At 37.6% G+C, this 27,246-nt stretch overlaps 1 protein-coding gene across 1 annotated transcript in view; it reads right to left on the reverse strand.

Moving 5' to 3' along the window:
* Positions 1-574: 574 nt before the first annotated feature.
* Positions 575-27,246, reverse strand: part of LOC140240212 (uncharacterized) — a 38,872-nt gene continuing 12,200 nt past the window's right edge. Inside the window, exons 9-32 of the mRNA XM_072320005.1 lie at positions 26,930-27,028; positions 25,851-25,937; positions 23,471-23,587; positions 21,945-22,058; positions 21,556-21,672; positions 20,034-20,147; positions 19,611-19,724; positions 18,322-18,438; positions 17,437-17,556; positions 16,777-16,903; positions 15,591-15,817; positions 14,755-14,865; positions 14,293-14,394; positions 13,183-13,290; positions 12,823-12,950; positions 12,124-12,349; positions 8,511-8,642; positions 6,305-6,658; positions 5,651-5,758; positions 4,764-5,102; positions 3,585-3,780; positions 2,834-3,099; positions 1,980-2,116; positions 575-736 (exon numbers count right to left, since the gene is read on the reverse strand). Coding sequence (XP_072176106.1) covers positions 575-736; positions 1,980-2,116; positions 2,834-3,099; positions 3,585-3,780; positions 4,764-5,102; positions 5,651-5,758; positions 6,305-6,658; positions 8,511-8,642; positions 12,124-12,349; positions 12,823-12,950; positions 13,183-13,290; positions 14,293-14,394; positions 14,755-14,865; positions 15,591-15,817; positions 16,777-16,903; positions 17,437-17,556; positions 18,322-18,438; positions 19,611-19,724; positions 20,034-20,147; positions 21,556-21,672; positions 21,945-22,058; positions 23,471-23,587; positions 25,851-25,937; positions 26,930-27,028 — 3,722 coding nt within the window. The remainder of the gene's footprint in view (positions 737-1,979; positions 2,117-2,833; positions 3,100-3,584; positions 3,781-4,763; positions 5,103-5,650; positions 5,759-6,304; positions 6,659-8,510; positions 8,643-12,123; positions 12,350-12,822; positions 12,951-13,182; positions 13,291-14,292; positions 14,395-14,754; positions 14,866-15,590; positions 15,818-16,776; positions 16,904-17,436; positions 17,557-18,321; positions 18,439-19,610; positions 19,725-20,033; positions 20,148-21,555; positions 21,673-21,944; positions 22,059-23,470; positions 23,588-25,850; positions 25,938-26,929; positions 27,029-27,246) is intronic.

A 27,246-nucleotide genomic window follows, 5' to 3' on the forward strand; every position in this document is an offset into this window, starting at 1 on the left:
GAACTCTCAAGTTAAGCATTTATTTTAGCAAAGAGGGCACTTTAACTTGTATCACGCCCAGGCAACGTTGACTCATGTCTTAATATTCCGTGAGTTGACGTTTGTATGTTGCCGCTTTAAAAGTAGCCATCAGAGCATCGTGCTACAGTATTTGAGTGACGCGTACGTGAAAAAAGTTTTTTTTTTTTAGATCGTTTCAGTAGATACATTTTCGCATAAGAGAAAGACAGACAGACATAATTTCAAAGAGAGAAAGAAAAACAGAGAGAGAGAGAGAGAGAGAGAAGGATAGGGGAGGGGATCTGAAAGGCATTGAGCAAAACCTAGATATTTGTTAAGCACACGGATTAGATTTCAATAAACTTTAAAATGTACATTATGACACAGATACGTCTAGAGTTGATGAAAGTTTACGGTGTATTACTTTGTCTGGCAAAGTGGTGGAAGTATGAACTCACGGGGCGCATGGTTCTATCAAATCCCGTTCACCGTGTAATTGATCCACATGATTTTACACGAAATTTGTCAAATAGGGCGCTTTGATATGAAAGGAAGTCACTGTGCAGCTTGCATTTTAGCTGATGTACTGCTGGATGAAACCCAGGTAGGACGAAACCCTGGTGTACACGCCGGGATAGCCCGGGTCGCCGCACCCTTGGTTTCCGTAACTTGTGATCCCTACCAGGTGCCATCGACCGTCATCCCCTTCGCACGCCAGCGGACCACCGCTGTCACCCTGGGTAGAACAAGATATTTAGCAAAAGTAAACAAAAACACAATGAGATGATAAACACTGGGGGATTCAGATAAGAATAGAAAGATTAACCAATAAATCGGGAAATAGACAGATAGACGGATAGATAGATAGAAGAGAAAATAATGGGATAACAAATGGACAAATTATTATTATTATTATTATTATTATTATTATTATTATTATTATTATTATTATTATTATTATTATTATTATTACTATTATTATTTCAGACAAAGAGATAATGTGTATGTGTGAATGTGTGCACGTTTGTGGGGGGGGGGGTGGGGCAAGGGAAGAAGGAGGTATTGAAGGAGAGATAGATGTATAATACGTTTATTACTTTGATAAGGAAGATACCCATGTAATGATGATCGTAGTTGACAATAGATTCATTAATTTTCACTGATTTTAGTAACAATATCATTGTTCTAAAAATTGTTTTGACCATTTCAACTAACGCAGCGAGCTGTAGCTCAGCAGATATGAACAATTCGTAGTTCCATGGCAGCAGCAGGTATTCTCATAGAAAAGGCGCTTGAGCTTCACCGACTAGTCCTTCTTTTGTAATAAAGGCCTCTGGTTTCCTAGCTCTCTTACGAAAAAAAAAAAATAGATGAATGCTATACCATTGTAATTACCACTTATTTACCCAGTATCTACTCTCGTTTTTTGATGACCACTGGAAACCTATACCATTCAAATACCCTTCACAAATGACTGCTACCACTGACCGGTGGAAAGCTACCACTCAAATACCCTTCACTACTGACATTTATCACGGAACACCGGACACCTACGATTCAATTACCCTTCACCATCGATCGTTACCACTGACCACTGGCGGCCTACCATTTAATCAATACCCTTCACCAACAACAGTTACCTTTTTTTTTTTTTTTTTTTTTTTTTTTTTTACTACTAGTCAATTACCCTTGATGACTTTTGAAAGAGTTGCTTGTTTTATAATCATTCATGGTCACAACACAATGAATCATAATCCACTTCATCCCCATCATCATCATCATCACTACCGTAATCATTATTATCATCATCATCATCATTCTCACTATTATCATCAAAAGCAATACGATCATCCATAATGATTATCACCTTTTCCACCTTGAACGTCATCATCACAGTCATAAACACCATTATCAAAATCGTCATCATCAATCATTGTCAACACTATTTTCGACAGCAGCGATGGTTTCCTCTGCCATACCTGGCATGCATCGTAGCCGCCTCCCCGGTAACCAGCGCAAATCTTGGATGAGATGATGTTCTCATAGTTCCGGCCGCACTCCTCGTTCTCCATGAGTGGTAGTAGGACTTTGAGCAGTTCGTTGTTGGTCGTGCCAGCTGTTGTGAAACAACCAGAGTCATAGCTTAGGCGGCAATACAGTGAACTCTACCTTTAATTCGCTACGATTAGAGAGAAGTGAATGGTCCATTGGTTTCAGAAGTGTCACTTATCTATTGTTGTTGGGGTTTTTTTATGACAAGCTGAAGAATACTACGTTCATCTGTATGAAAAACATAGTAAGTTACAGTGTAGAAAAGGAAGTGACCAATAACCATCAAGAGATTTGGGAATGCTGGTTGGAATGCTGGTTAAGTAATAATCGTCATCCTGAGGTCATTGAATCAAGACCTCTGATATTTACTGGATATTCTATGCTAGAAGATTATAAAAACATCTTGGTAATCTGCACAAAATCAGACACATTTTTAGGAACAATGCCAATTCAACAGAAAAACAAGATCTTTAATATCATCTTCCTCAAAAATTACCAATTTAAGGATCTGCTAGCTCTGAAGAGGTTCTTGACATCGCAACAAAAAAAAATCGAAAAAAAAAATCGAAACAGAACTAAATGAACCTTATCTAAACTAAACTAAACTAAACTAAACTAAACTAAACTAAACTAAACTAAACTTAACTAAACTAAACAAAACAAACAATGAAAACAATAGTTTATGAAAAACGAAGGAGTTGAATTAAAAAAAAAAATGTTTCAGGGATTGTTTGTGTGTGTGTGTGTGTGTGTGTGTTAAATTGAAGCTTAAAGTGCGTACCTTCGTAGACGGTGGCACCCCAACCGGCGGCGTAGCATCTTCTGTAGGCCATGGTCTCACTCACGTTCCTCATTGGTAGGCAGATGGGCCGGACGTACTCCGAGAAGACGATGGGAGCGCTAAACTCGATAAGGCTGATGTCGTCACCCTCGAAGGTCGACACGTATTGGGGATGGTCTCGAATTTGAGCGATCGTCGGGGATACGGTGTAGTTGCTGGCCATGTCGATCTTGAGATCGCCGAAAACTATTTCGTCATATTCACCGCTGGAACATCGAAAGAGAATCCATAGGTACATGGTTTTTCAGGTATAGCCATTTTAAAAGGGATTGAAAATACACACATAAACTGTCTGCTGCCGATTATATTTATGAAAAATAAGAAACTGACTCATTTTTTTTTTCTGGGTGGGGTGAGGAGGAGGAATAAGTTAATAGATGAACGGGATAAGCAATGATCTAATCAGACTTATAGTATTAAACATCAGCTGTATTTTTTTCTTGTCAAAGACAGCAACACTCGACGATGTGTATTTGATAGTCAGTATAAACACTACAAATAGCAAAACATACAATTCCTGGCTAACGAATGCAAGGGTAAATTTAATACGGGACATGTGTCATCATAATTATTATAGTATTGAATCGTGTGGAATCGTTGTTAGCAGGGGGGGGGGGGGGGGCTTCGGGCAGATGCAGGAGCATGATAATGTATAACAAAAACTAAAGATACTATTATACAATATACGCACGTGCAATGAGCTGCAGTGATGGCCCAACGCTCATTGACCAGCGTGGCGCCGCAAATGTGATCGCCCTGATTTCGCAGCGATCCGATCCAGGGGAACTCTCCGGCCTGGGCGTGTGTGCCGCCGATGATGCGAGCTTGTAAGTCGCCGTCGCCGTCGTAGGCAGGTCTTGTGCCGCAGATCGATGTGTTGAATAAATCTAATCAAGGAAGAGAGGAAAACACGATTAAATATAATTATGGTGATTATTGTGGTTACTGTGACCGCCGGAGTGGTGAAGTTATGATGGTGGAAAGTTCAGATGGTAAGCACTGTGACACAGTAAATCATGGGGATGATTATCGTCTCTCCTCATATTTACAGAGGAAATGGGTAGGATCTCCCACGTCATATTCCCACAATTACTATCTGATATCAGATGACGGGTGTCGGAGAGAAATGTCAGATAGAAATGTAAACGAATAATTTTGCTATATAGAGTGAGGATTTCGATTTCGTTTTTGAGGAAGACGATATCAATGACAACTGATATGATCCTTGATATATAATTAATATTCTCTAGATTTCTTTAGTACATTGTATATCAATGATGATAATGATAATGGTGATGATAACAGTAAGGAGATCATACTGATGATGATAACATGGCAGCAACGATAACAATTGTACTAAAGCACAGAATGTTAACGTCGAAGATAATAATGATTGCAATAGTATTATACATGGAGTGTGAATATAAACTACGGGCAGACTCTTCGGCGGCAGCAGTTTTGTTTTGTTTAGTGTATGGTTGTTTGTTTGTTTGTTTGTTGTTGCTGTTGTCGTTTTCACAAGCATCATCTGTGCATGGTGCCAGCTATATTGGCATGCCTGCGCCCATGAGGGACCAAACTTTATCAAACATCCTATCATCGATTCTGGTGTTGGGACAGGATATGAACTCAAGCTGTAATTATTAGTGATCAAAATGCTAGTACTGCATCATTTGGTCACTGTACAGTGATGATTATGATAATGATGAAGATTGCGATAGTAAGGATGATGCTGATTATGATGACAGTGGTGATGATGATGATGACGATGAAGATTATACCTATATTAACAATGCCCAAGTTGATAACTGGTTTATCATCATCAATACTTGCGAACAATTTCTTTTGTTATTGTTACAATTGAACATACCTCCACTTCTAGCCTCACAGAGAGTCGTACCGTCGACCGTTTCTACGACCGTATCACCCGAACATGCGTCGACCAAATCCTGGAGTGCCTCGCACCCACCACCAAGCACATCGTCACAAGCAGACACGCAGACAGTCCGGGTGTTGCCGTAGTACGGGCATTCCGGAAAAGCCGCCGCGCACGCCAGAAACCTAGCGGAGGCGTGGCAGTTGAAGCTCGGGCTGACGGCGGCATAGTACTGGAGAGCTTGGGCCTCTGAGGCGAAGCGTGCATTTGGAAAGATAGTGATGTTCCAGGGCAGTATGTCTGAACACACTGAAGGAACTGACGAACATGTGGCTGAGAGAAAGACAAGAATTAGGAGAGAAGATAAATATCCACTTAACGGTTCAAATACAACCTACTTTACAGTGGTAACTGACCACAATGTTAGGTTTTTATTTTTTAATCCTTTCGTGTCTCGCTCAGCTGTTTCATGATGTAGTTTCCCCGGAAACAGATTATTCCTCTTTTTTCTTTTTCATAGACACTATCAAATATCATGTAAATGTAAAATATAATGGGTTACTGTGTTCACACGCTGATCTAGAGTTTGATATCACCCGGACCCGTCAAAGTTTGAACCAATGCAACGTAACAGTTCATGAATAGACAGAAAATGAGAGATGAAAAGTGTTGTTGTTGTTTTTTGTTGTTGTTTTTTTTTTGTTTTGTTTTTTTGTCTGATGATAACGATGTTCAACGAATCGAGCTCCGGTCCTTTGGATTTGGAGGCAGACGCGCTACCGATTGAGCCAAATCACCGTCTTTCTATGAAGGCTTTAAAAAACAGCAACAACAAATTAAAACCACAAAGAAACAAGCAAATGGTCTGAAGTTTGACTTACGACATAATTCTTCGTCTGTAAAATCGATGCAATCTATCAGACCGTTACACTCTACGCTGGCAGGTCGGCACTGTCCGTTGCTACAGGAAAACTCGTCGTCTGCGCATCCTGTAAAAATATAATCATAATGTGTATGCCAGCGTTATGTGTACTTGAGAAATACGGGGTGATAGACGTATGACGAGAACGGTAAGAGAGAAATAGAGAGAGAATGGGGGAGGGAGAGAGAGAGAAGAAGAAAAATAACAGGACAAGAAAGACAGAGAGACAGGTAAAGAGATGGATAGATACAGTTGAAAGACGGAGAAAGGAAGAGAACATTCCTATTGTATGACCAAGAATGAGATTATGAGCAGGGGTGTGAGTTGTATGATATCTTATATTAATCATAATCATGATTTCTCAAGACATATCTCTCAAACTTCTTCCTCACGACTAATGCAAAGACACACAATATTTTGAATATCATTTGTATTTTATAAAATGAAATAAGAACAATGAGGAATTCATTCATCCGTTCTATAGAGAATAGACACTTTGAATTTGTAATGCAGATTATTTTCACAACCAATGGAAACAATGTCAAGATATTAGAAATAGAAACGATATTAATCTTCATGATTAACTTCAGAGAAAACGTATAAAAATGTATACCTGAATCATCTTTAGCCTCGATTTCCATCCAGAAGCCAAAGTAGGCCTGAATCTCGTCGGATTCGAAAACTATGGTGATCTCGTTTCCCGTTGACACGATGATCTGGTTAGCCACCAACCCTGTCAGAGTAGCGAGGAGGTTCTCCCGCCCATGGCCCTCGTAGATGCGGACAAAATCGTAGTTCTCCTCCACGTCGAACTGGCGCAGTGCAATGAGAACGCTCTGGCCGGCCGGCGCCGTCAGGTACAGCGTGGCGTTGATGTGGCTCCCGTACCTACCGGGGAAGTTGTCGCTGAACAAGCTGAGGAATGGTGAGGTGATGCTCACGTGTTGAGAACCGATTCCACCAAGATCTGAAATAGCCGAGTGATTTATAGACAACAGTATTATTGCAAGACAGATATTCCCTCGCATGTTGATGAACAAAAACACATACATGTAGATGATCGATGCAATTCATTTTTGATGCTTTACATAAAGTCCATTAGTTCTAATCAAACAGCAGATAGCAAAATTTGCCCAAATATTATGTCAACCTGAATCTCCACACCCTAAACAGAATTATAGTAATCTTGGAGAAGCGTTTGTATACTTTGTTTTAAAGAGTGCCTGTTAACAAAGATTGTAACAGAAAAAAAGTGTGTCTCTTAAATGTTTTGATAACATTAATGATGGCCTAAAGATAAAAAGTAGAGAGGCGGGGAAAAGACCGCAACAGAATATTAACAAAACATTTAACCACAAGGGACAAATGGAATGATTTCATAGCTTCTCTGGCATTGGGCGATATTAACTGATTTCTACTAATTGGTCCAACTTGATTTGGACATGGTATGTCGATCTCGCATGTTATAGCTAGTGAAAAACGAACTGCAGCGATTGCATACTATCAGTGGCGTATCTAGGGGGGGGGGGGGGCAAGGGGGGCACGTGCCCCGGGCGCCACTCCTTGGGGGCGCAAAAAACGAAAAAAAAAAAAGAAGAAAAAAAACGAAGAAGAAGAAGAAGAAGAAAAGAAAAATGAAAAGAAGAAGAAGAAGAAGAAGAAGAAGAAGAAAAAACTCGTCCGGAAAGAGGGGGGGGGGGGGGCAGAAAACCAAATCAAACAAGATAAAAACAAAACATGATAATGACGCGGACAAAATGACAATGTTTATTGTGTTCACACAAGAATTCCATGTTCTGTAAGCTAAAATACAAACATTTTCGGGTCGCTCGCTGCGCTCGCTCGCCAAACTTTATATAAAAAAAGAAAGTAAGAACAAAACGTGGTGATGACGCGGACAAAATGACAATGTCTATTGTGTTCACACATGTCATTTTATATTTAGCAGGAAAAATGTTACACGGAGCAGCGAATCAAAAAAAAATCAAAAATCAAAAAAGATAAGAACAAAACGTAATGATGACGCGGAAATATACAAATTTCGGCTCACTCGCTCGTACTAATTTAAAGTATTTTCTTCAAGTACTCAGTTTGTTGGTATAAATCGTTATCTATAAGGTCGTCACTGTATCTTAATTAGAATTGTAAGATTTAACAAGCAAAAAAATGACAAGAATTCCATATTTTGTATAAGCTGAAATGCAAAAAATTTTCGGCTCGCTCGCTGCGCTCGCTCGCCAAAATTTATCCAGAAAAAAAAAAAAGATATAAGAACAAAACGTGATGATGAAGCGGAAATATATAAATTTCGGCTCACTCGCGCGCACTAATTTAGAGTATTTTTAAAAGTCCTCAGTTTGTTGGTATAAATCGTTATCTATAAAGCCGTCACTATATCTTGATTAGAATCGTAAGATTTGATAAGCAAAAAATGACAAGAATTCCATGTTTTGTAAGCTGAAATACAAAAATTTTCGGCTCGCTCGCTGCGCTCGCTCGCCAAAATTTATCAAAATTCATTACATTTAAATCACCCTCAAAAGACCCCTTTTAAGTGCTTGAAAAAGCATATCATGTGGACTTTGTTTAAAGTCCCTACCGGGATGGGGTTGGGGTTGAACACTTTTTCAGAAATAAGGGGCGCAATTTTCGTGCTTGCCCCGGGCGCCGTTTTTCCTAGATACGCCACTGCATACTATTGAATGATAGATTCATTCCATTTCATTTCCTCAGCGCACCCCCATCCATTCACAACATCACCAATTTAACGAATTGACCATTGCAAATTCAAACAGCGCCACCTCTGCATGGTCACTCACCGATTCGAACGGGACAGCCCGGGTCGAAGTCTGGCAGGACACAGTGTGGGAGAACGTCACAGAGGTTCTCCGCCGATACACACACCTGATCACCGCACCTCATGGCCGAGTCCGCACACTGCCCCAGAGTGTCTGGAACAAGAAGAACAATGAATGAATACATTAACAGGCCCGTAGTCAGGGGGGGGGGGGGGTGCGTCGGGTGCGTACGCATCCCCCCCAAAAAAAAAATTCTGAAAGGTCCACTTTTTCATAATAACGGTTTTTAGCAATTCTCAAGATAACAATCCAAATAATATAAAGACACATTATATGCTACGTAAATGTGGAAGAATACGTTTAACGATGTTAAAAATAATTGTACGAAACCCTTTTGTTGTATGAACCATCGGATCGTCCCCATGCACACAAACACAAATGTTATGTATCAATTTGTGCGAGCTATTATTATATTGGCACTGCATGCCATGGCCCTTGGCGCGTGTGACCGGTGGTTTTTTTGTTTTTTGTTGTTGTTGTTGTTGTTTTTTTTCACTGGCCGCCCGAGTACGTGCGATTCGTGGATGACATTGAGGTTGATAACGAGAGGGTGGTGAAATTGTTCGCCAGAAAGCATCACAGAAGACTGGAACTTCAAACAATGCTTAAAGACTAGAAAAAGACTAAGCGAAGATCACACTGCACAAGTGCACATTCAAAGGACCGGCAAATGCTCCCCTCTAACTCCTGTTATGTAATCATCATTTTCTATTTTGGATGATTACTTGCCTGTCTCAATATATTGTTGATTATTAGTTATACATTTTCTCATGTTGTGACAGTTCGATTGGTTCTCATTTTGAAGTGAGCCAAAACCTAAGAACATTCTCACTTATAATTTCCAAAGAGTATTATGCAGGCACGCAAACTCAATTTAGTTGTATTTCATTTAAATGTAATGGGTAAGAGGGTATGAGAGAGAATGGAAAGTGCTTAACTATGAAGTAAAATGGTAAAGTAAAAAGATTGTCAGATAGTATTACAAAAGCCTGAATATTGCAAGAGCTCCTGAGTAAAAACAGTCAGGGGAAAACCCTATGTATGATAACATTGTGAGAGCGTTAGACTGCATTGTGACGCGTCGTTATTTAATTTACATTCTTTATTCATATTTTTCATTAAAAAAAGGTAAATGAGCCGGATTGGGTTAAAATTCTCACTTACAGCTTTGTAGAAGTGTGAGTCAACAGTTTCACACAGTACTTCAAGACGTATTAGTACAAACGATTTCTTGAGCCTGCACCGTTTCAGGCTCTGTTCTGGATACGGCGGTAGAAACTCATTCTTTTTTGTTGTTTATTTTATCATTATTTACTAATCTCTTTTCTAACTTACAGGTAGCGAATTTCTTTGCAGGCCAAATTCGGAAATGTACTGTTGATTATTACTTGTACCTTTTCTCATGTTGTGACAGTTCTATTGGTTCTCATTTTAAAGTGAGCCAAAACCTAAGAACACTCTCACTTATAATTTCCAAAGAGTATTATGCAGGCACGCAAATTCATTTTAGTTGTATTTCATTTAAATGTAATGGGTACGTGGGTATGAGAGAGAATGGAAAGTGCTGAGCTATGAAGTAAAATCGTAAAGTAAAAAGTTTGTCAGATAGTATCACAAAAGAAACTTATTCTTTTTTGTTTGTTTATTTTATCATTATTTACTTATCTCTCTTCTAACTTAAAGGTAGTGGATCTCTTTGCAGCCCAAATTCGAAAATGCCTAGAGACAGCTAGTAACCAAATATGCTACTATAATTTAATAAATAAGAAATAACCATTCCAGTATGTATCTTAGTGTGCACAGTAAGACAGATCAAATCAAATAGGAAAACATCTGAGCACTAAGCCTGAGGTCTGAATTTGCACTCAACTTCTTCCAATGGCTAACGGATGTTTAATTTTTGAATTTCATTGACCTCCAAATTTCACAAAGATAGCATGATGGTTAATATGACATTTGACTGATATTGGAGATGTTTGCGAATCGGATCTACTACCTTTAATATTACTAAATCTAAAATGATTATTTGAAAGTTCGGAAATGCTGGAAATATCCTACCACAAGGAGGCAAAATATAAAAGGTTCACATTTACAATTCATTTTGTTTTACAATTTTTCTTATTTATTTTCGTTTTTGACAAACTCGCATACCAGGCTTCAGGCCTGCTAACGCGGGTATACAATAGAAAAAATAAAAGTTAAAACAACACCAGGAAAATCAGGTGACTATTCTAAATTTTGCGGCGCGCTACGCGCGCAGAGTCTCGAACACAATTAAACTTTGCAACTTCCAGGCAAAATGAGTTTTTACTATTTCCTAGATGAAATACCGTAACGCGATTGCATGCAGCAGACAAAAATACAAATTTCCTCGAGACTTTTAAACATCATTAAAACAGTCAAAATTCACAATTTGCGGCGCGCTTCGCGCGCAAATTCTTATACAACTTTTGTAGTTCGGTCGTCCAAAGAACATATATATATATATATATATATATATATATATATATATAATTGTGTGTGTGTGTGTGTGTGTGTGTGTGTGTGTCATCATTGGTATTGGTACCGAAGGTCCGTTTTTTTAGTGACCGCACCCCCCCCCCCCTTGAAAAATCCTGGCTACGGGCCTGATTAACATGAACAAACGAACGAAGGAGTCAACCAATCAATCAATAAAAGGACTGAAAATGTCAGAGTTGTTCTGAGTGAAGTAATGAAAAATGCAAACAAGTTTGAGCGGCAACGCAGAGTCAGTGGTTGCATAGAATAACTAAACAAATGAAAGCTTATTTCTAGAGTAATGAAGACAGAAAATTAGATATATACTTTCATTTCAGTTTCCATAATGTTTGCCGTAGGCCTCATATTTTGCTGATGATAATACTGCATGAAGAGCGACACAGTGTACTCAATTTTGCTGCAATTTCTGCAATGATTATGCCGCTGTAAAATAGACGCCGTTCATGCTGGATAATCATTTCGGCTTAACAACCTCCGGGACCTGCACACTGATGTAAACATGGTAAAGGCGCGCGTCGTAGGTTGCGGCGGCGTATTAAGACAACCTTGTCCTTAAAGTTTGGAAAGTTCATTCAAGAGCAAGCAACCTTCGTAAGGGTTGTGTATGTGTGTATGTATATGTATGTATGTATGTATGTATGTATGTATGTATGTATGTATGTATCATGTATGTATGTATGTGTGTATGGATATATGTATGTGTATAAATTATGTGTTTTATTTTTAACTGGACCTTCAGAAAACAGAACCGCCGCGTGCATCATTTAAGACAACGTATCCTGCTAACATCCGTATGCTTTCTCTAGTGCGTTGGTTATAAAGATATCATATAAGTTCATGTGGAACAATGTTTCAGGGATTGTTATCTATTTCATATGACTTTGAAAATTTGTCTAAGAAAATTTCTTCATCCATTGACCAATATGACAAATAAAGCATTAATAATTGATTACTATACCTTTCACACGAGGTTGCTATATGTTTAGCCAATACGATTTTTACTATCATTGTCTTTGCTAGGGGGAAATGTAACAGTTATTGTCAATTCACTTACAACTTGAGGGTACTGTGGAAACATTAGCCCTAAATCCATCGGACACGGACGATTCATCTGTAACCATGGTGATCCAAAGCGAGGTCCCCTGCGACACAATCTCGTCTGGCACGAACGCGCTTCCATAGAGTCGCAGGAAAGGATTACTGCCGGCAACAGCGCCATCACCGATGAGAACGTAGTCATTGGCGTCGTGTGTTCGGAATTGAAGAAATTGAATATGGACCTGCGATAGTCAGATACATGGAAAATAAACAAGGACATTGGCAAAGTAAAAAAGAAAAAGAAAAAGAAGTCAACCTTTCACAACGAAAAGTGATGTTTACCTTTTTATGATCTTCGTAACAACGATGCGAATTTGATGTTGTATAATCTCTGCTTTATTCTAATTAAACATGATACAGATGCTTGAACAAAATGTCTTATGCAGATTTTGTTTTTGTTCTATCCGTTTTCAACGAAGTATAGCAATACATTGTAGTTACGATTAATGTGTGCCATCGACTGTCCAACAAATAGAATGGAAGAAAAACACGCAGAAACTACGGGAACCACCAACAAACGAAAGAAATAAAACCATTATAATTTGGGCACTGATAGCAAACGTGGTAGGCAATTATTATTCATTTCGCTTTTTGGTATTTCGAAAAAAACACACACAAAAAACAACCTCTATCTCTTGTTTTTATTCTTACGCACCTTTTGACCAGAAGCAGCATGAAGTATCCAGGTGTAGTACACGTTGTTGTCATATACTGCCGGATATCCGAGAGAGGTAATTTCGATTACATCACCATCTGACAGCGTGACGTTTTCCTCACCAACGGCTAAAATGACAATAGGGTTTGATGATGCAATGTCAGCACAAATACACCATTCAGTTTGACACAAGTATACTTTAGATGCGAATAGAATCCTGTATCTTGGGCGAAGAAGTCTATGAAAGGGCCAATCTTGAATTCTCCTATTGGTTTGATTTCTTTAACTCTATTAAACAAATTTAGCTTAAATGGAGCTAAGTTCCACCTTTATTTCATAATGAGGACTCGTTTTTCTTACGATAGTTGCATCCCAATTCGTCTTCGCCGTTGACGCAGTCGTTCACCATGTCGCAGATTGACGAGTTGTCGATACAGATGCCTTCGAAGCACAAGAACTGGTTGCACTCTGCAGTGGCGGTGAAAGAATCATTATCAAATGAATTATAATCAGCAGGACACAGAATGCGCTACCAGTGTCTTTGTATCGTGTCCCCTTTTCTTCTGTATAATGAAGATTTTGTTCGCAAAAACCGATAAGTCCATTTTTGAAGATTTTGAAGTACGATCTCTGCCATATAGTACAAAATAATACCTTTTAAATGATGTATTAGTCACTACATATAAAGGTACGTTTTTGAAGTTATGGTCAAAAGAAGCAAAAATTGTCTTATTATTGTCTTTATTTTTCTTGACCTTTAATCGCAAATATCTCCATTTGGCAAATATGGACTTATCGGTTTTTGCAAACAAACTCTTCATATTTTTACTCTCTATTTTTCTCCGTCTATTTCATTCTGCTCGTTTTTTCTCTTCTGCCAGTACATTACCCTCTTCCTTCCCTTTCTACTTTTTCTTCTCCCTTTCCATCTCATCTGATTTTAAGGCTCGACCCATCATCGAGATTGTCATTTTATCTCCGGTCTCTTCCGTTTTCATCTTCTTCCCCCCATCTCCTCTCATCTTCCCCTCTCTCAAAGTCTTCTCCTTCCTATATTCTTCTCTATCTTCTTCTTTCTCTTATCCCCCATTCTCTCAGTCTTCTCTTCAGTCTTTTCCACCACTTGCTCTTCCTTCTCATTCTCCTCGCTTTCCTTTTCTTTTTCCTTCCTTTACGTTTTCAAGCTCTCCTTCTCATTCTTCTTCCGTTTCTCCTTCTTCTTCTTCTTCTTCTTCTTCTTTTCATGATTCTTCTTCTCATTGTCCTCCTCCTCCTCGTCGTTCATTTTTAGCTTAATGCCATTTTTTGGCTAATATCAGTACACGTACGTAACTTAAGGTGGCATGCAGACTTCAACTTTCTTTGACTGAAATTGTTATCATTACCGCCAGAAAGTGGCATCAATTTTTTCTCTAATAAAATCGTGCAAACTCCTCATTGCAAGTTGCGAGGATGTTCAGTCCCACTTACGAATTGTGCAGTTTCGCTCGTCTTCCCCAAATTCGCACTGGCGAGTGCCGTCGCACTGTTGGCTAAATGGAAGGCACTTCCCACTGTTACACGGGAAGCAGTCTAGCACAAAATGAGAATATAGAATTCAAAAGAGAAAATTAGAAGTTTATAGACAAAAATGCGAAACGAAAGGGTCAATGAACGTTTAACGTTAGATGAAGTGATAGTCGTCTATAAACTTAAAAAAGATTAGAAAATTGAGACATCGCTGTAAATTAAGAAAACATATTTTTAAAGCGAATATAGTTTTTCCTTTCCCTTTATATGCCATTATATTCCGAAAGTAACATACTGAATCAGAAATTGAATTTGATAATGTTTGAGAGTTGTTGTTGTTGTTGTTGTTGTTGTTGTTGCTGCTGTTGTTTTCGCATGAAAACATCCATATCAGCTATCAGCTAGACTGTAAATGTTCCCTACCTGTCGGTGTGGTGCAGGAAGCGGGCTGCACTGGGCAGGAGCATTTCTGGTCGCTTGGCATACAGACACTTCCGTCTCCACAGTCATACTGGCCTGACATACACGCAAGTGCTGCAGGGTGGTAAAAGTGGTGAACAGTATGATTAAAAACCGCTGGTAGCAACGCTTGACCAATACAATTGTTCATCGTTGCAACCGACATCGATCCATTACGGGTTATACATTTATACCGTTATTACAAAAGAAACCTGACTTTTACTACCACTGGTACAAGTTCTAAATCTTATACTGAGGACCTTGTTGTTCTGCAAGTAGTGAAATATGAGTGAATTGCTATGTAAACATACATTTGAAACATATATTCATCACTTTATACTACTCCAAAAGCGCTGCGCAGTGCATATCCAAACTTTATTTCATTTATTTATGTATAAAGTCTTCATTAAAAGCAGGATTGTCCCATTCAGTACCACAAAGGCCTGCTTTACAAGGGAGCCCTGCGTTGATAATACATTACATTACATGTGCACACAATAAAAAACAAGAACAAAACGAACATTGAAAAAAAAACTCGTTCTACGAATCTTGTTTCAGTGAGATGTGTATGACATTGTACTCGACAGTCGTTTGCCATTCAAATATTTGAGAGTAAAATATTAGTAATCGAGAAAAAGAAATATAAGAAAGAACATGAAAAAAGTAGGAAATATAATGCAAGTTGTTTTTAAATATTAGTGTATTGATCATAATCAGATGAGAGAATAAAACAGCTTTGAGGGTTGGTCGACTAGTTAAGCTCTTATAAGTCAAGAACACGGTCATGATGCAATACAAACCATTGTTCGCTGATTCCGATGTGACTATGGCAAGGAATCCGCGGGCGGACACGGCGAAATCGGATACGAATAGCACATACAGAGATTCATTTGACGACAGGTAAGTGATGGTGTTCGTACGGGTGAGCGCCCCGGAAAGCACCAAGGGGGCTTCGGTAGGACTTGACGACAAATACAGGACGTCCAAGTTTGGTTCGGTGTACAAATCGAGAACATCGACGCGAGGCCTGTGTACATTAGGAAAAAGTAAAGTCTGCCATTATAACTCTGCCGCGGCCTTACCAGGTTGAGATAACAGTGCAAATATAATATCCTATAGCTCAGGAATCATTATCACGAATAACTTGATATAATCACATATACTCAACTCATCATGAAGCATAATGTCGTATAATACATAAGTACAAGCACGTATGTTATTATATCTTTGTAGACGACTATATAATCAATATCTATTCTATCCATCTATCCATCCATCTATCAGCGTATCTGTCACCATCTATAATTTACCTACCTGTCCACTTATGTATGTCTGTAGCATTAATTACACTTATCCATCTATCTGTCTATCTATCTATTCATCTTTAATATCTATCCGTTTACCTTTTATTTATCTTTAATATCTATCTTTATTTTCTATTATATATTTGCCTGCAGCTTTCGTTGATATGATTTTATCTCGGAAGGAATACGAGACTGAATCTAATAAGGACCAGTTCAGCAAAATCTCCCCTTAAATCGGTGATAATAAGGATATCATTGGCTGTATTGGCTGCCTGTGCAATGCTGAGTGTAGTATAAGATCTTACTGCTTACTTATAAAGTTCTCCATAACTTGTCTCCTGGCTTCGTGTCTAAAACTGTATGGGGATAAAGCCTTCTCTTCTGTTGCGCCACGTCTGTGGAACTCTCTACCAGTCAAGCTTCGGAATTGCAACAGCCTCATTTTGTTCAAGTCTGAACTGAAGACTTATCTTGTCCAGCAACTTTGTGAATGAAGTGTGACACTTTGTGGGAGCTGGGCGCCTTTGAATGTTTCTAGAGATAAATGGCGCTATACAAATGCGGTTTCCTCCTCCTCCTCCTCCTCATCATCATCATCATTATCTATCCATCTTTCTATCCATCCCTGTAACTAATGCTGAATGCGAACAGGAGTAATAACACTCCAATTATAGACTAATACCTGAGACCCTCTTCGGCAACAATCAGCCACGTCCTCTGTGCGTTAAGGGGGTAGTAATTGGGGTAGTTGGGGCTCGTCAAATTATACCCATTGGGATGCTCCCTCAAATAGATGGTTTGGATTCCCCCTATGATAGGACGAAAACAACACCAAAAATTCACATCCATTCTTGATTCTCAAGCTGTCTTGACGTATATCACAGAAAAGAAAGGAAGGGGCTATCAAAATTACAGGCAAAAAAAAAATATGAAAATGGATTGGTATTGAGGAAAAAACAGGAAACAAGAAATATAATGAAATGAATTAAATGTATTTCATGACTGTTCTAATTTTTCCATTAGGCTAATTCTCCAGGTAACATGTACATGTTATCAATGCAGAATTAAAGAACATCATTATAGTGAGCTATGTAAAATTTAAATTGATTGATATCCTCACGTCCATTTGAGGACTGTTGTGTTTCATGTACAACGAAAGTCATAAAAAGAATTAGAGCAAATACCCGAGGACTTTCAACAAAGAAATGACCAACGATTGAAATTCATTAGTGCAGAGTGTAACAAATAAAAGACAATTTCTCCCACCACATCCTCTCCAGGGTTTTTGAATACATCATTATTCTCTTTCTTTAACGGCATAATAGGTTGTTTCATGAAATACCTTCGGTACAATTTGACTCGTCTGATTGGTCGAGACAGTCCGAAACTCCGTCGCAAAGCTTATCCATCGAGTAACACTCAAGACTATACACACACTGAAGCTCTTCATCTGAACAGGTAACTGGTAGTGGAGAGGACCATGAAACATTAAAAAAATGATATGGTGAAATCTGCAGAAGTGTTTTTAATTACACAAACAGCTTTGTATATTCCACTTCCAAATCAACAATGACGACAAAATCAGGAACGTACAGCGTATAAACAAGTCTGATTTTTGTCAATTTTTGAAGTAAGCAAAAAAATGTAGATGAATGTATGTCTGAGAAAACTAAAGGATTTGTATCTAATGTTAATTGGAATCGCATTTACATTAGTTGTTTCGCACTTGGCTGTCAAATTTGGATCATTGTCGTAATGTACTGTATGTGACATTTATTTTGTACCTGAATTTTTATATGAATAAAATTTCTTTGTGGAAAAAAAAAAGTCTGACCTTGCGCAAGAATTTACTGCATTTGTAAAGTACGGATAATCTACACCACTGTAATGATTAAAAGATGCAAACCATTTCAAACTATGCATACTTCATGCAGACACACACATAAACAGACACGAGCATTAAATTTGCATAATAGGGATGTTTGTGAATCCTTGGAACATTATGAAGAAGATGGAAGTGCGTCCGAACCACCAAAATGTTGATTAATGAATAAGTAAGTAAATTATCAATATAAAACAATGTAGTCCTTGTAAATTTTTTTTTTTCAGTTTATTTATTTTTTCTTAAATATCATTAAGGGTCGTCTAGTTCTCCTCATACACCAAAATGATTTTAAGAGCAAATAAAAAAAAATACATATATATAAATATTTTTTTTTCAACTTACGGCAATACCACTCATCGGATCCGTCCATGCAATCTTGTACCCCATCGCAATGCTTTACCACCGGGTAACACTCTGTCTGGTCGAAGCAATTCAATTCATCATCTTCACACGGAGTTGCTGTCATTAAGGTAAAGATGGTGAGATCTTACCGTGTCTTGCCATAATTTTCCGCGATTCAACAAGTAAGGTGTGCAAAATAGAAAGGAATTACTACGTTAGAATTCTTCTTCTGGTTCCTCTTGATTGTCTTGAAATTTGTTCATTCATTACGCGTTGATTCGATATTGACACGGAGTCAACACTGCCATTTTTTTTTTTTCATCACGAACACATCTTGGTCTTATCATAATCATAATTTCAATGAACATGAGAGTGACAACTCCTTACAGCCAGATGATGCCACTGTTCAAAATTGATCTTCTCGTCTTGATATTTTCCAAACCACGATGTTCCATCATGGAATTAGTTTGTCTCATACGCTCCATAAATACACACCAATATAAACGGTAAGAAACCCTTCATCTATACAACCACAGTTATGAGAATTTTAGCTTTGTACAGCTTGGATGTAGTCAGTGAAGCAGGAGAGTCGTGGGCAATTGAAAAAGCTGATTCAGTTCCCAAACAAAAATCATCACGATTTGTATCTGAAGATCTGTGAGTACTTTATATGCCGATTGGCATAGAAAAGGCTAATGCTTGTTACACACTGTACAGCGAAAAGTCCCTCATGACTCATGAATGGTAACCCTACACAAAGACTGCAGTCTCGACTTTGTGGACATGAAGATTCAGATATTGAGGAAGTACTGAAGATAATAGACAAAAAACCCAAAATGTTGCACACTGGCTTATTTGTACGAAAAATACTTTATGTTTTCTGCAAGAAATAAAAAGAAATCGTTACATTTTAGCCAATTTTGTCAATTTTTAAAGTAAGTGAAGAAAGTAGACTAATATATGTCTGAGAAAACTAAAGGTTTTGTATCTAATATCAAGTGGAATCGCATCTACATCATTTAGTTGTTCCTGTAATTGCCTGACGAATTTGGATCATTTGTCTTTATGTATTGTGCGTGATATTTATTTTATAGCTGAATTTTTATGTGAATAAAATTTCTTTGTGGATGAAAAAACATATATTAATTATGTTATCGTAATTTATTAAAACTTAAAACTTAGCCTTAAAACAAGTCGTTGTCGTTTTCTCTGTTATAAGCACTGCATTGTTAGGTCAAGATCAAACGATTCGCATTATTTTGTCTACCATATGCTGTAAAATGACTTACTGCAAAACCATTCATCCGATCCGTCGTTGCAATCCTCAACACCGTCACAAACCTTGTCGGCCGGGTAGCACTGCGTGTAGTCGGCACACAGCTGGTCTGTTCCATTGCAAATTACTGTTCATATTTTAAAGGAAAGGTGGCTGAAAATTAACGTCATTCTTTTCTTTTCAATGTATACTTCCACAACCCCTACAAAAACCTAAACAATTTCAACGTCTAATCTTAACTTTAAAAAGAGTACCTCACCCGCACCGCACACATTCATTGGTTCTCACTCGTCCAACCCCCTCCTTCTCTCTCTACTACAGAAGTATGCACACCCTCGATTTCGAACTTTCATTAAAGTGCCTCTTGTGCACCCTCTTTTTCAAACCTATAGTACCACAACCCGCCCACTACATGTACCATCGCATTCGAACTTACGACAGAATTCTTCGTCCGCCCCATTGATGCAATCCATGACGCCGTCACAAGTCTTTTCGAACGGGTAGCACTGGGAAGAGTTCGAGCACGGCAGGTCGGTTGTATTGCAAGTTGCTATCGACAGTTTAATGAGAACATGGCGGGCAAAAATTCATATCAGTTTCGAAAATGGCTGATTCAAAAAACGACGGATAGAGAAGTAAAAAAAAAAAAGAACACTCGGTTGTTCCGATGCAATTTGCTAGTATCAGAAATAAATGTTTGTCAGTTTTAGTGCTAGTGAAATCACTATCCGTTGTTTTGACATGGATATCCTTGTTATCACCGTTTTAAGGAGAGGGTTTGCCGAACCGGTGGTTGTTATCCTTGTTGGATTCAGTCCGGCATTCCTTCCGAGATAAAATCATATCAACCACAGCTACAGGCAAATAAGTAATATAAAGTGATCTCAATTCAGTCCTGACGGGGGAGTAAACCTGAAAATTATACTGCCTGACGGTTTCTGTGTCATATTGTATACGTTCTATGACTCCTATTATTACACGATAATACTCAAAATGTGAATACAAGAGCAGTTTTCATGAATAGTGCGACGACATTGAACTTTATTTTGTTCGATGCACTGATGTGCAATGATCATTTCCAATGTCCAAAATTAACAAGAGATAGAGATAGATTTTTGCTCCAGGTGTTTTCGTTAATAGTAGCCAAATTCCAAGTATTCATTGGATCTGCTTAATGGATACTTGTTGCTAGATGAAATCATGACAATCATTACTTTGTTGCGCAATATTTGGTAAAGCTTTGGATAAATTTAATGAAGTTAATTTTGTACGAGATGCTAGAACAACTTAAAGAAAGAAACGACATCAGGAGATGTTCTGATTCAGTGTATATGCATCCCGTATAGAAAATGCAAAAGACAAAATGACAAAATTCTAACTTCATTGCACGCAATTGGTACTTTTTTTTCCTTTTACTGATTGTAATACTCGGTATCAGTGAAGGGTCATTAAATATGCGACATTTTCTCCAGGTATCTCAATACTCACAGCAGTAAAGCTCGTCGGAACCGTCGTTACAGTCCTGAATACCATCGCAAAATTTGTAGTGCGGGTAACACTGTGTTTGGTCGGTACACGCATATTCATTTGTGTAATTGCAGGGTGCCAAGTCTAGAGTAAGACATGTAGAGAAATTAACTTCCGTTAATCAGTGTTAATTTTTGAATGATCCTTTTATCCCTGCAAACGTGAAAACTGTCATTTTATTTTTCCCCAAGTATTAATTAAAACAAAAGCATTACTCATTCTCTTCTTCTTCTTTTTTTTTCCAATAATTAATTTTTATGTGCGTACTTCACAACCCTCACCTGTTAAAAAAAAAAAAAAATGTGGCCTCTGCGTTCGGAATAGTTTGACATTGAAAGTAACACAGCTTATCCTTCTCAGAAGCAACAGTTTAGCCTGATTAGAGTAGACATCGTAGGTACAGTTTCGAATAAAATTAGGAAGTGACTTACTGCAAAAGGACGGTTCGTCTGATCCGTCGTTGCAGTCTATCAGACCGTCGCAATACTGCGAGTACGGGATACACTGCGTGCCGTCCAAACATGGATACTCCAACAGCGTGCAGTTCACTGCATTGTAGAAAGGGAGTTTGAAATGTGAATCAGAAATAGTTATGTAACAAGAAAGGAAAGAGGGCTCATAAGGTGATTGATATCTACTTTTTTTTTTTGTACAGAAACTTTGTGGACCACCAACATAATTGGTCTGCGGAATTACAGAATGTCTAAGTGTGCACACCCTCGATTTCGAACTTACATTAAAGTGCCTCTTGTGCACCCTCTTTTTCAAACCTATAGTACCACAGCCCGCCCAGTAGATGTACCATCGTATTCGAACTTACAACAGAATTCTTCGTCCGCCCCATTAATGCAATCCATGACGCCGTCACAAGTCTTTTCAAACGGGTAGCACTGGGAAGAGTTCGAGCACGGCAGGTCGGTTCCATTGCAGGTTGCTATCAACAGTTGAATGAGAACATGGCGGGCAAAAATTCATATCAGTTCCGAAAACGACTGATTCTGAAAACGACGGACATTGAAGTTAAAAAATAACACTCGGTTGTTCCGATGCAATTTGCTAATATCAGAAGTAAATGTTTGTCAGTTTTAGTGTTAGTGAAATCACTATCCGTTGTTTTGACATGGATATCCTTGTTATCACCGTTTTAGGGAGAGGGTCTGCCGAACTGGCGCGGTGGTTGTTATCCTTGTTAGATTCAGTCTGGTATCCCTTCCGAGATAAAATCATGTCAACCACAGCTACAGATAAATAAGTAATAGAAAGTGATCTCAATTCAGTCCTGATGGGGGAGTAAACATGAGAATTATACTGTCTGACGGTTTCTGTGTCATATTATACACATTCTATGACTCCTATTATTACAACAATGATACTCAAAACGTGAATACAAGAGCAGTTTTCATGAATAGTGCGGCAGCATTGAACTTTACTTTGCCCAATGCACTGATGTGCAATGCTCATTTCCAATGTCCAAAATTAACAAGTGATAGAGATAGATTTTTTGCGCCAGGTGTTTTCGTTAATAGAAGCCTAATTCCAAGTATTCATTGGATCTGCTTTATCGATACTTGTTGCTAGATGAAATCATGGCAATCATTAAATTGTTGCCCAATATTTGGTAAAGCTATGGATAAAATGAAGTTAAGTTTGTATGAGATGCTAGAACAGCTTAAAGAAAGAAACGACATCAGGAGATGTTCTGATTCAGTGTATAATATGCATATAGAAAATGCAAAAGACAAAATGACAAAATTCTAACTTCATTGCACGCAATTGGTACTTTTTGTTCCTTTTACTGATTGTAATACTCAGTATCAGTGAAGGGTCATTAAATATGCGACATTTTCTCCAGGTATCTCAATACTCACAGCAGTAAATCTCGTCGGAACCGTCATTACAGTCCTGAATACCATCGCAAAATTTGTAGTGCGGGTAACACTGTGTTTGGTCGGTACACGCATATTCATTTGTGTAATTGCAGGGTGCCAAGTCTGGAGCAAGACATTATGTAGAGAAATTAACTTCCGTTAATCAGTGTTAATTTTTGAATGATCCTTTTATCCCTGCAAACGTGAAAACTGTCATTTTATTTTTCCCCTCGTATTAATTAAAACAAAAGCATTACTCATTCTCTTCTTCTTCTCTTTTTTTTCCCCAATAATTAATTGTTATGTGCGTACTTCACAACCCTCACCTGTTAAAAATAAAAATAAAAATGTGGCCTCTGCGTTCGGAATAGTTTGACATTGAAAGTAACACAGCTTATCCTTCTCAGAAGCAACAGTTTAGCCTGATTAGAGTAGACATCGTAGGTACAGTTTCGAATAAAATTAGGAAGTGACTTACGGCAAAAGGACGGTTCGTCTGATCCGTCGTCGCAGTCTATCAGACCGTCACAATACTGCGAGTACGGGATACACTGCGTGCCGTCCAAACATGGATACTCCAACAGCGTGCAGTTCACTGCATTGTAGAAAGGGAGTTTGAAATGTGAATCAGAAATAGTTGTGAAATAAGAGAGGAAAGCGGGTACATAACGTGATTGATATCTATCTTCTTCTTTTTTTTTGTACAGAAACTTTGTAGACCACCAACATAATTGGTCTGTGGAAATATATCCCGGTTCATATTGGGTCGCGGCTAAACACTGATGATGACTTTGAGATGAGGTGAGTTTGAGACCAAAAGAGTGAATACAACTTATAATTGCAAATAACGCGTTAATATAATTCGATTTTAATGACAAAAAAATAAAACAAGAAGGCGGACACAAACAGAAAATCCTCCGAATTCTGGAAAAAAAAATTCTCCGAACCATCCAGAGAGTAATGATATAAGCAAAGGCACACATAGCAACAAAAATACGTCAAAATAACGTCTGAGGAGCGTCTAATGATTTAAGTTTGCTTCCAAATGTCCAAAAAGGACAATACTAATGACGTTTATGATGAGTACATTGTATGTGTTAACAACTCCCCTTTGATAGTTAAAGGCATTCAAAGTTGACTTCAGATAGGTCCGAAAAAACACAAAAGATACAAACATACAAACCAGATAGATAGAATAGATATCATAATTTCGTAACACTATCCTTATACTTGTAATATAATCCATTTCCTTGTCATTCTCTACTCTTTCCTACTTTCAGGAAGAGCTTGGACTGAATTTTGATTTACATCCCTAAGAAACACTTAATATTTCTTTTGTATTTTAGAACTAAATTACACCACAATTATCAGCGTTTTTTGTATGACTACAAAATGCATTTATCATAACATATGTTAAACAAAAACCAACGTTTAGAGTTGCAGCATTGCCAGGAGCATAAAATCATAGAGCCAGACTTCACTGCCATCAAAACCTTCCGTTGGGCAAATTTGTATTGGATACATCATATTATCCTTTTTTTTTTTGATTAAATTTTAACATATTATATAGTTTATGTAAATCAGTAGACTCACAGAGCCCTTATGAAAGGACCACAGCCTCCCACAGTGCGTTCACAATGTGTTCACATAATCGGCTGTTTTAACAGTGTGAAGATGATTCCGCATTGTGGTGTGGTTTCTTACACAGTGTCCACCAGTACCTTTTGTTTCACACTTAATTGTCTATGAACCGATGACTTACAAACTACTGTACAGTCTATCTTGTTGAGTATAGCTATTCTGTATCTGAGAATTCACATAGAATAGTGTTAATTTACCAGTTGTTTCTTGAGTCGTATATAGCTGAGTTGTCATCTGCTGCTCTGTTGTTGTGAATGGCTGTGTCGTTTCCCGTTCTGTTGTCATCTTATGAAGCTCTGAAAGACAAAGAAAACGAATAGACGGACTGCAATAACAAACTCGTGTTTCCCTTTTAAAGGTAATTTCTTTCCAGGGCAGGAAGTGATGTTGTGGATTTGTCTTTAAGGTACGTATGCTGTCTTGTCACATTTTATTTGAAATTTATTCCCACTGACAATGGAGTTAACGCTATAGTCATCAAATGTGAAATTGCTTGGTGGAAGAAAAAAAAATAAAACTCTTTTCAACATTAAAATATTTCCCTGATGTTTTCGACATACAGATCATGAAGTCTAAGAAGTAACATCTGACGGTTTACTGTAGTATATGATACAGCATGCATTCATTATAACATTCACTATAACAAATGTTAAACAAAACCAACTTTTAGAGTTGCAACATTGGCTGGCGCATAACATTAGGTTCAGATATCACGAACATCTAAACCTTCCGTTAGGATTTTTTATTTTTTGGACAGTTGAGGAGACAAATATATATATATATATATATATATATATATAATAATAATAATAATAATAATACTCATTATTATTATTATAATATAATTATAAATATTATTATTATTATTATTATTATTATTATTATTATTACTATTATTATTATCATTATTATTATTTGCATTATCATTTTAACATGTATAGGCTACTTCCATCAGTAGACTCATACAGCCCTTACGAAAAAACAAAAAAAAACAAAACCAGCCTCCCACAGGGCGTTCACAATGTGTTTATGTAGTCGGTTATTCTAACAGTGTGTTCAAAGACGATTTCGCATTATGGTGTGGTTTCTTGCACAGTGTCCACTAGTAATGTTCTGTTTAAACACTATGAACTGATGATTCACAAAGTACTGTACAGTCTAACTGTTGTGTATAATTATGCTGTATCAGAATACCAGCAGAGAATAGCGTAAATTACCTGTTGTTTCTTGAGTCGTATATAGCTGAGTTGTCATCTGCAGCTCTGTTGTTGTGGATGGTTGTGTCGTTGTCACCTCAAGAAGCTCTGAAAGATAAAGAAAACGATTAAACGAACTACAATAACAAAACTCCCTTTTAAAGGTAATTTCTTTCCAGAGTAGGAAGTGATATTGTGGATTTGTCTTAAATTCAAGGTACGTATGCTGTCTTGTCACATTTTATTTGAAATTTATTCCCGCTGACAATGGGAGTCCACGCTATAGTCATCAATGTGAAATTGCTTGGTTGAAGAAAAAAAAAAGTTACAACTCTTTTCAACGTTAAGATATTTCCCTGTGAAATATTGCTCTTTGCTATCGATTTCCACCCCTGATGTCCTGATGTTTTCGATATAGAGATCATGAAATCTAAGAAGTAACATCTGAAGGTTTATTGTAGTATTAAATACCTAATATAGCATGCATTCATTATAACATTCATTATAACAAATGTTAAACAAAACCAACTTTTCGAGTTGCAACATTGGCAGGCGCATGACATTAGGTTCAGACATCACGGCCATCAAAACCATCCGTTAGGAAAACTTTGTTTTTGACAGTTGAGGAGACGTACTTATTATTATTGTTATTATTATTATTATTATTATTATTATTATTATCAGTATTATCATTATTATTATCAGTATTATCATTATTATTATTATTATTATTACTATTACTATTACTATTACTATTATTATCATTATTATTACCATTATTATCACTATTATTATCATTATTATTTATATACGTTATACTTTAACATGTACAGTCTACTTCGATCAGTAGAGTCATACAGTCCTTACGGGAAAAAAAAAAAACAGCCTCCCACAGGGCGTTCACAATGTGTTCACGTAGTCGGTTATTCTAACAGTGTGTTCAAAGACGATTTCGTATTATGGTGTGGTTTCTTGCACAGTGTCCACTTGCAATGTTCTATTTCACACTATGAACCGATGATTCACAAAGTACTGTACAGTCTAACTGTTGTGTATGATTATGCTGTATCAGAAAACCAGCAGAGAATAGCGTAAATTACCTGTTGTTTCTTGAGTCATAGATAGCCGAGTTGTCATCTGCACCTTTGTTGTTGTGGATGGTTGTGTCGTTTCCCGTTCTGTTGTCATCTCAAGAAGCTCTGAAAGACAAAGAAAACGATTAAACGAACTACAATAACAAACTCATGTTTCCCTTTTAAAGGTAATTCCTTTCCAGCCCAGGAATTGATATTGTGGAATTTTTCTTTAAGGTACGTATGCTGTCTTGTCACATTTTATTTGAAATTTATTCCCGCTGACAATGGAGTCCACGCTACAGTCATCAATTGTGAAATTGTTTGGTTGAAGAAAAAAAAAA

This window comes from Diadema setosum, chromosome 16, assembly GCF_964275005.1.
Source record: "Diadema setosum chromosome 16, eeDiaSeto1, whole genome shotgun sequence".
Lineage (NCBI taxonomy): Eukaryota > Metazoa > Echinodermata > Echinoidea > Diadematoida > Diadematidae > Diadema > Diadema setosum.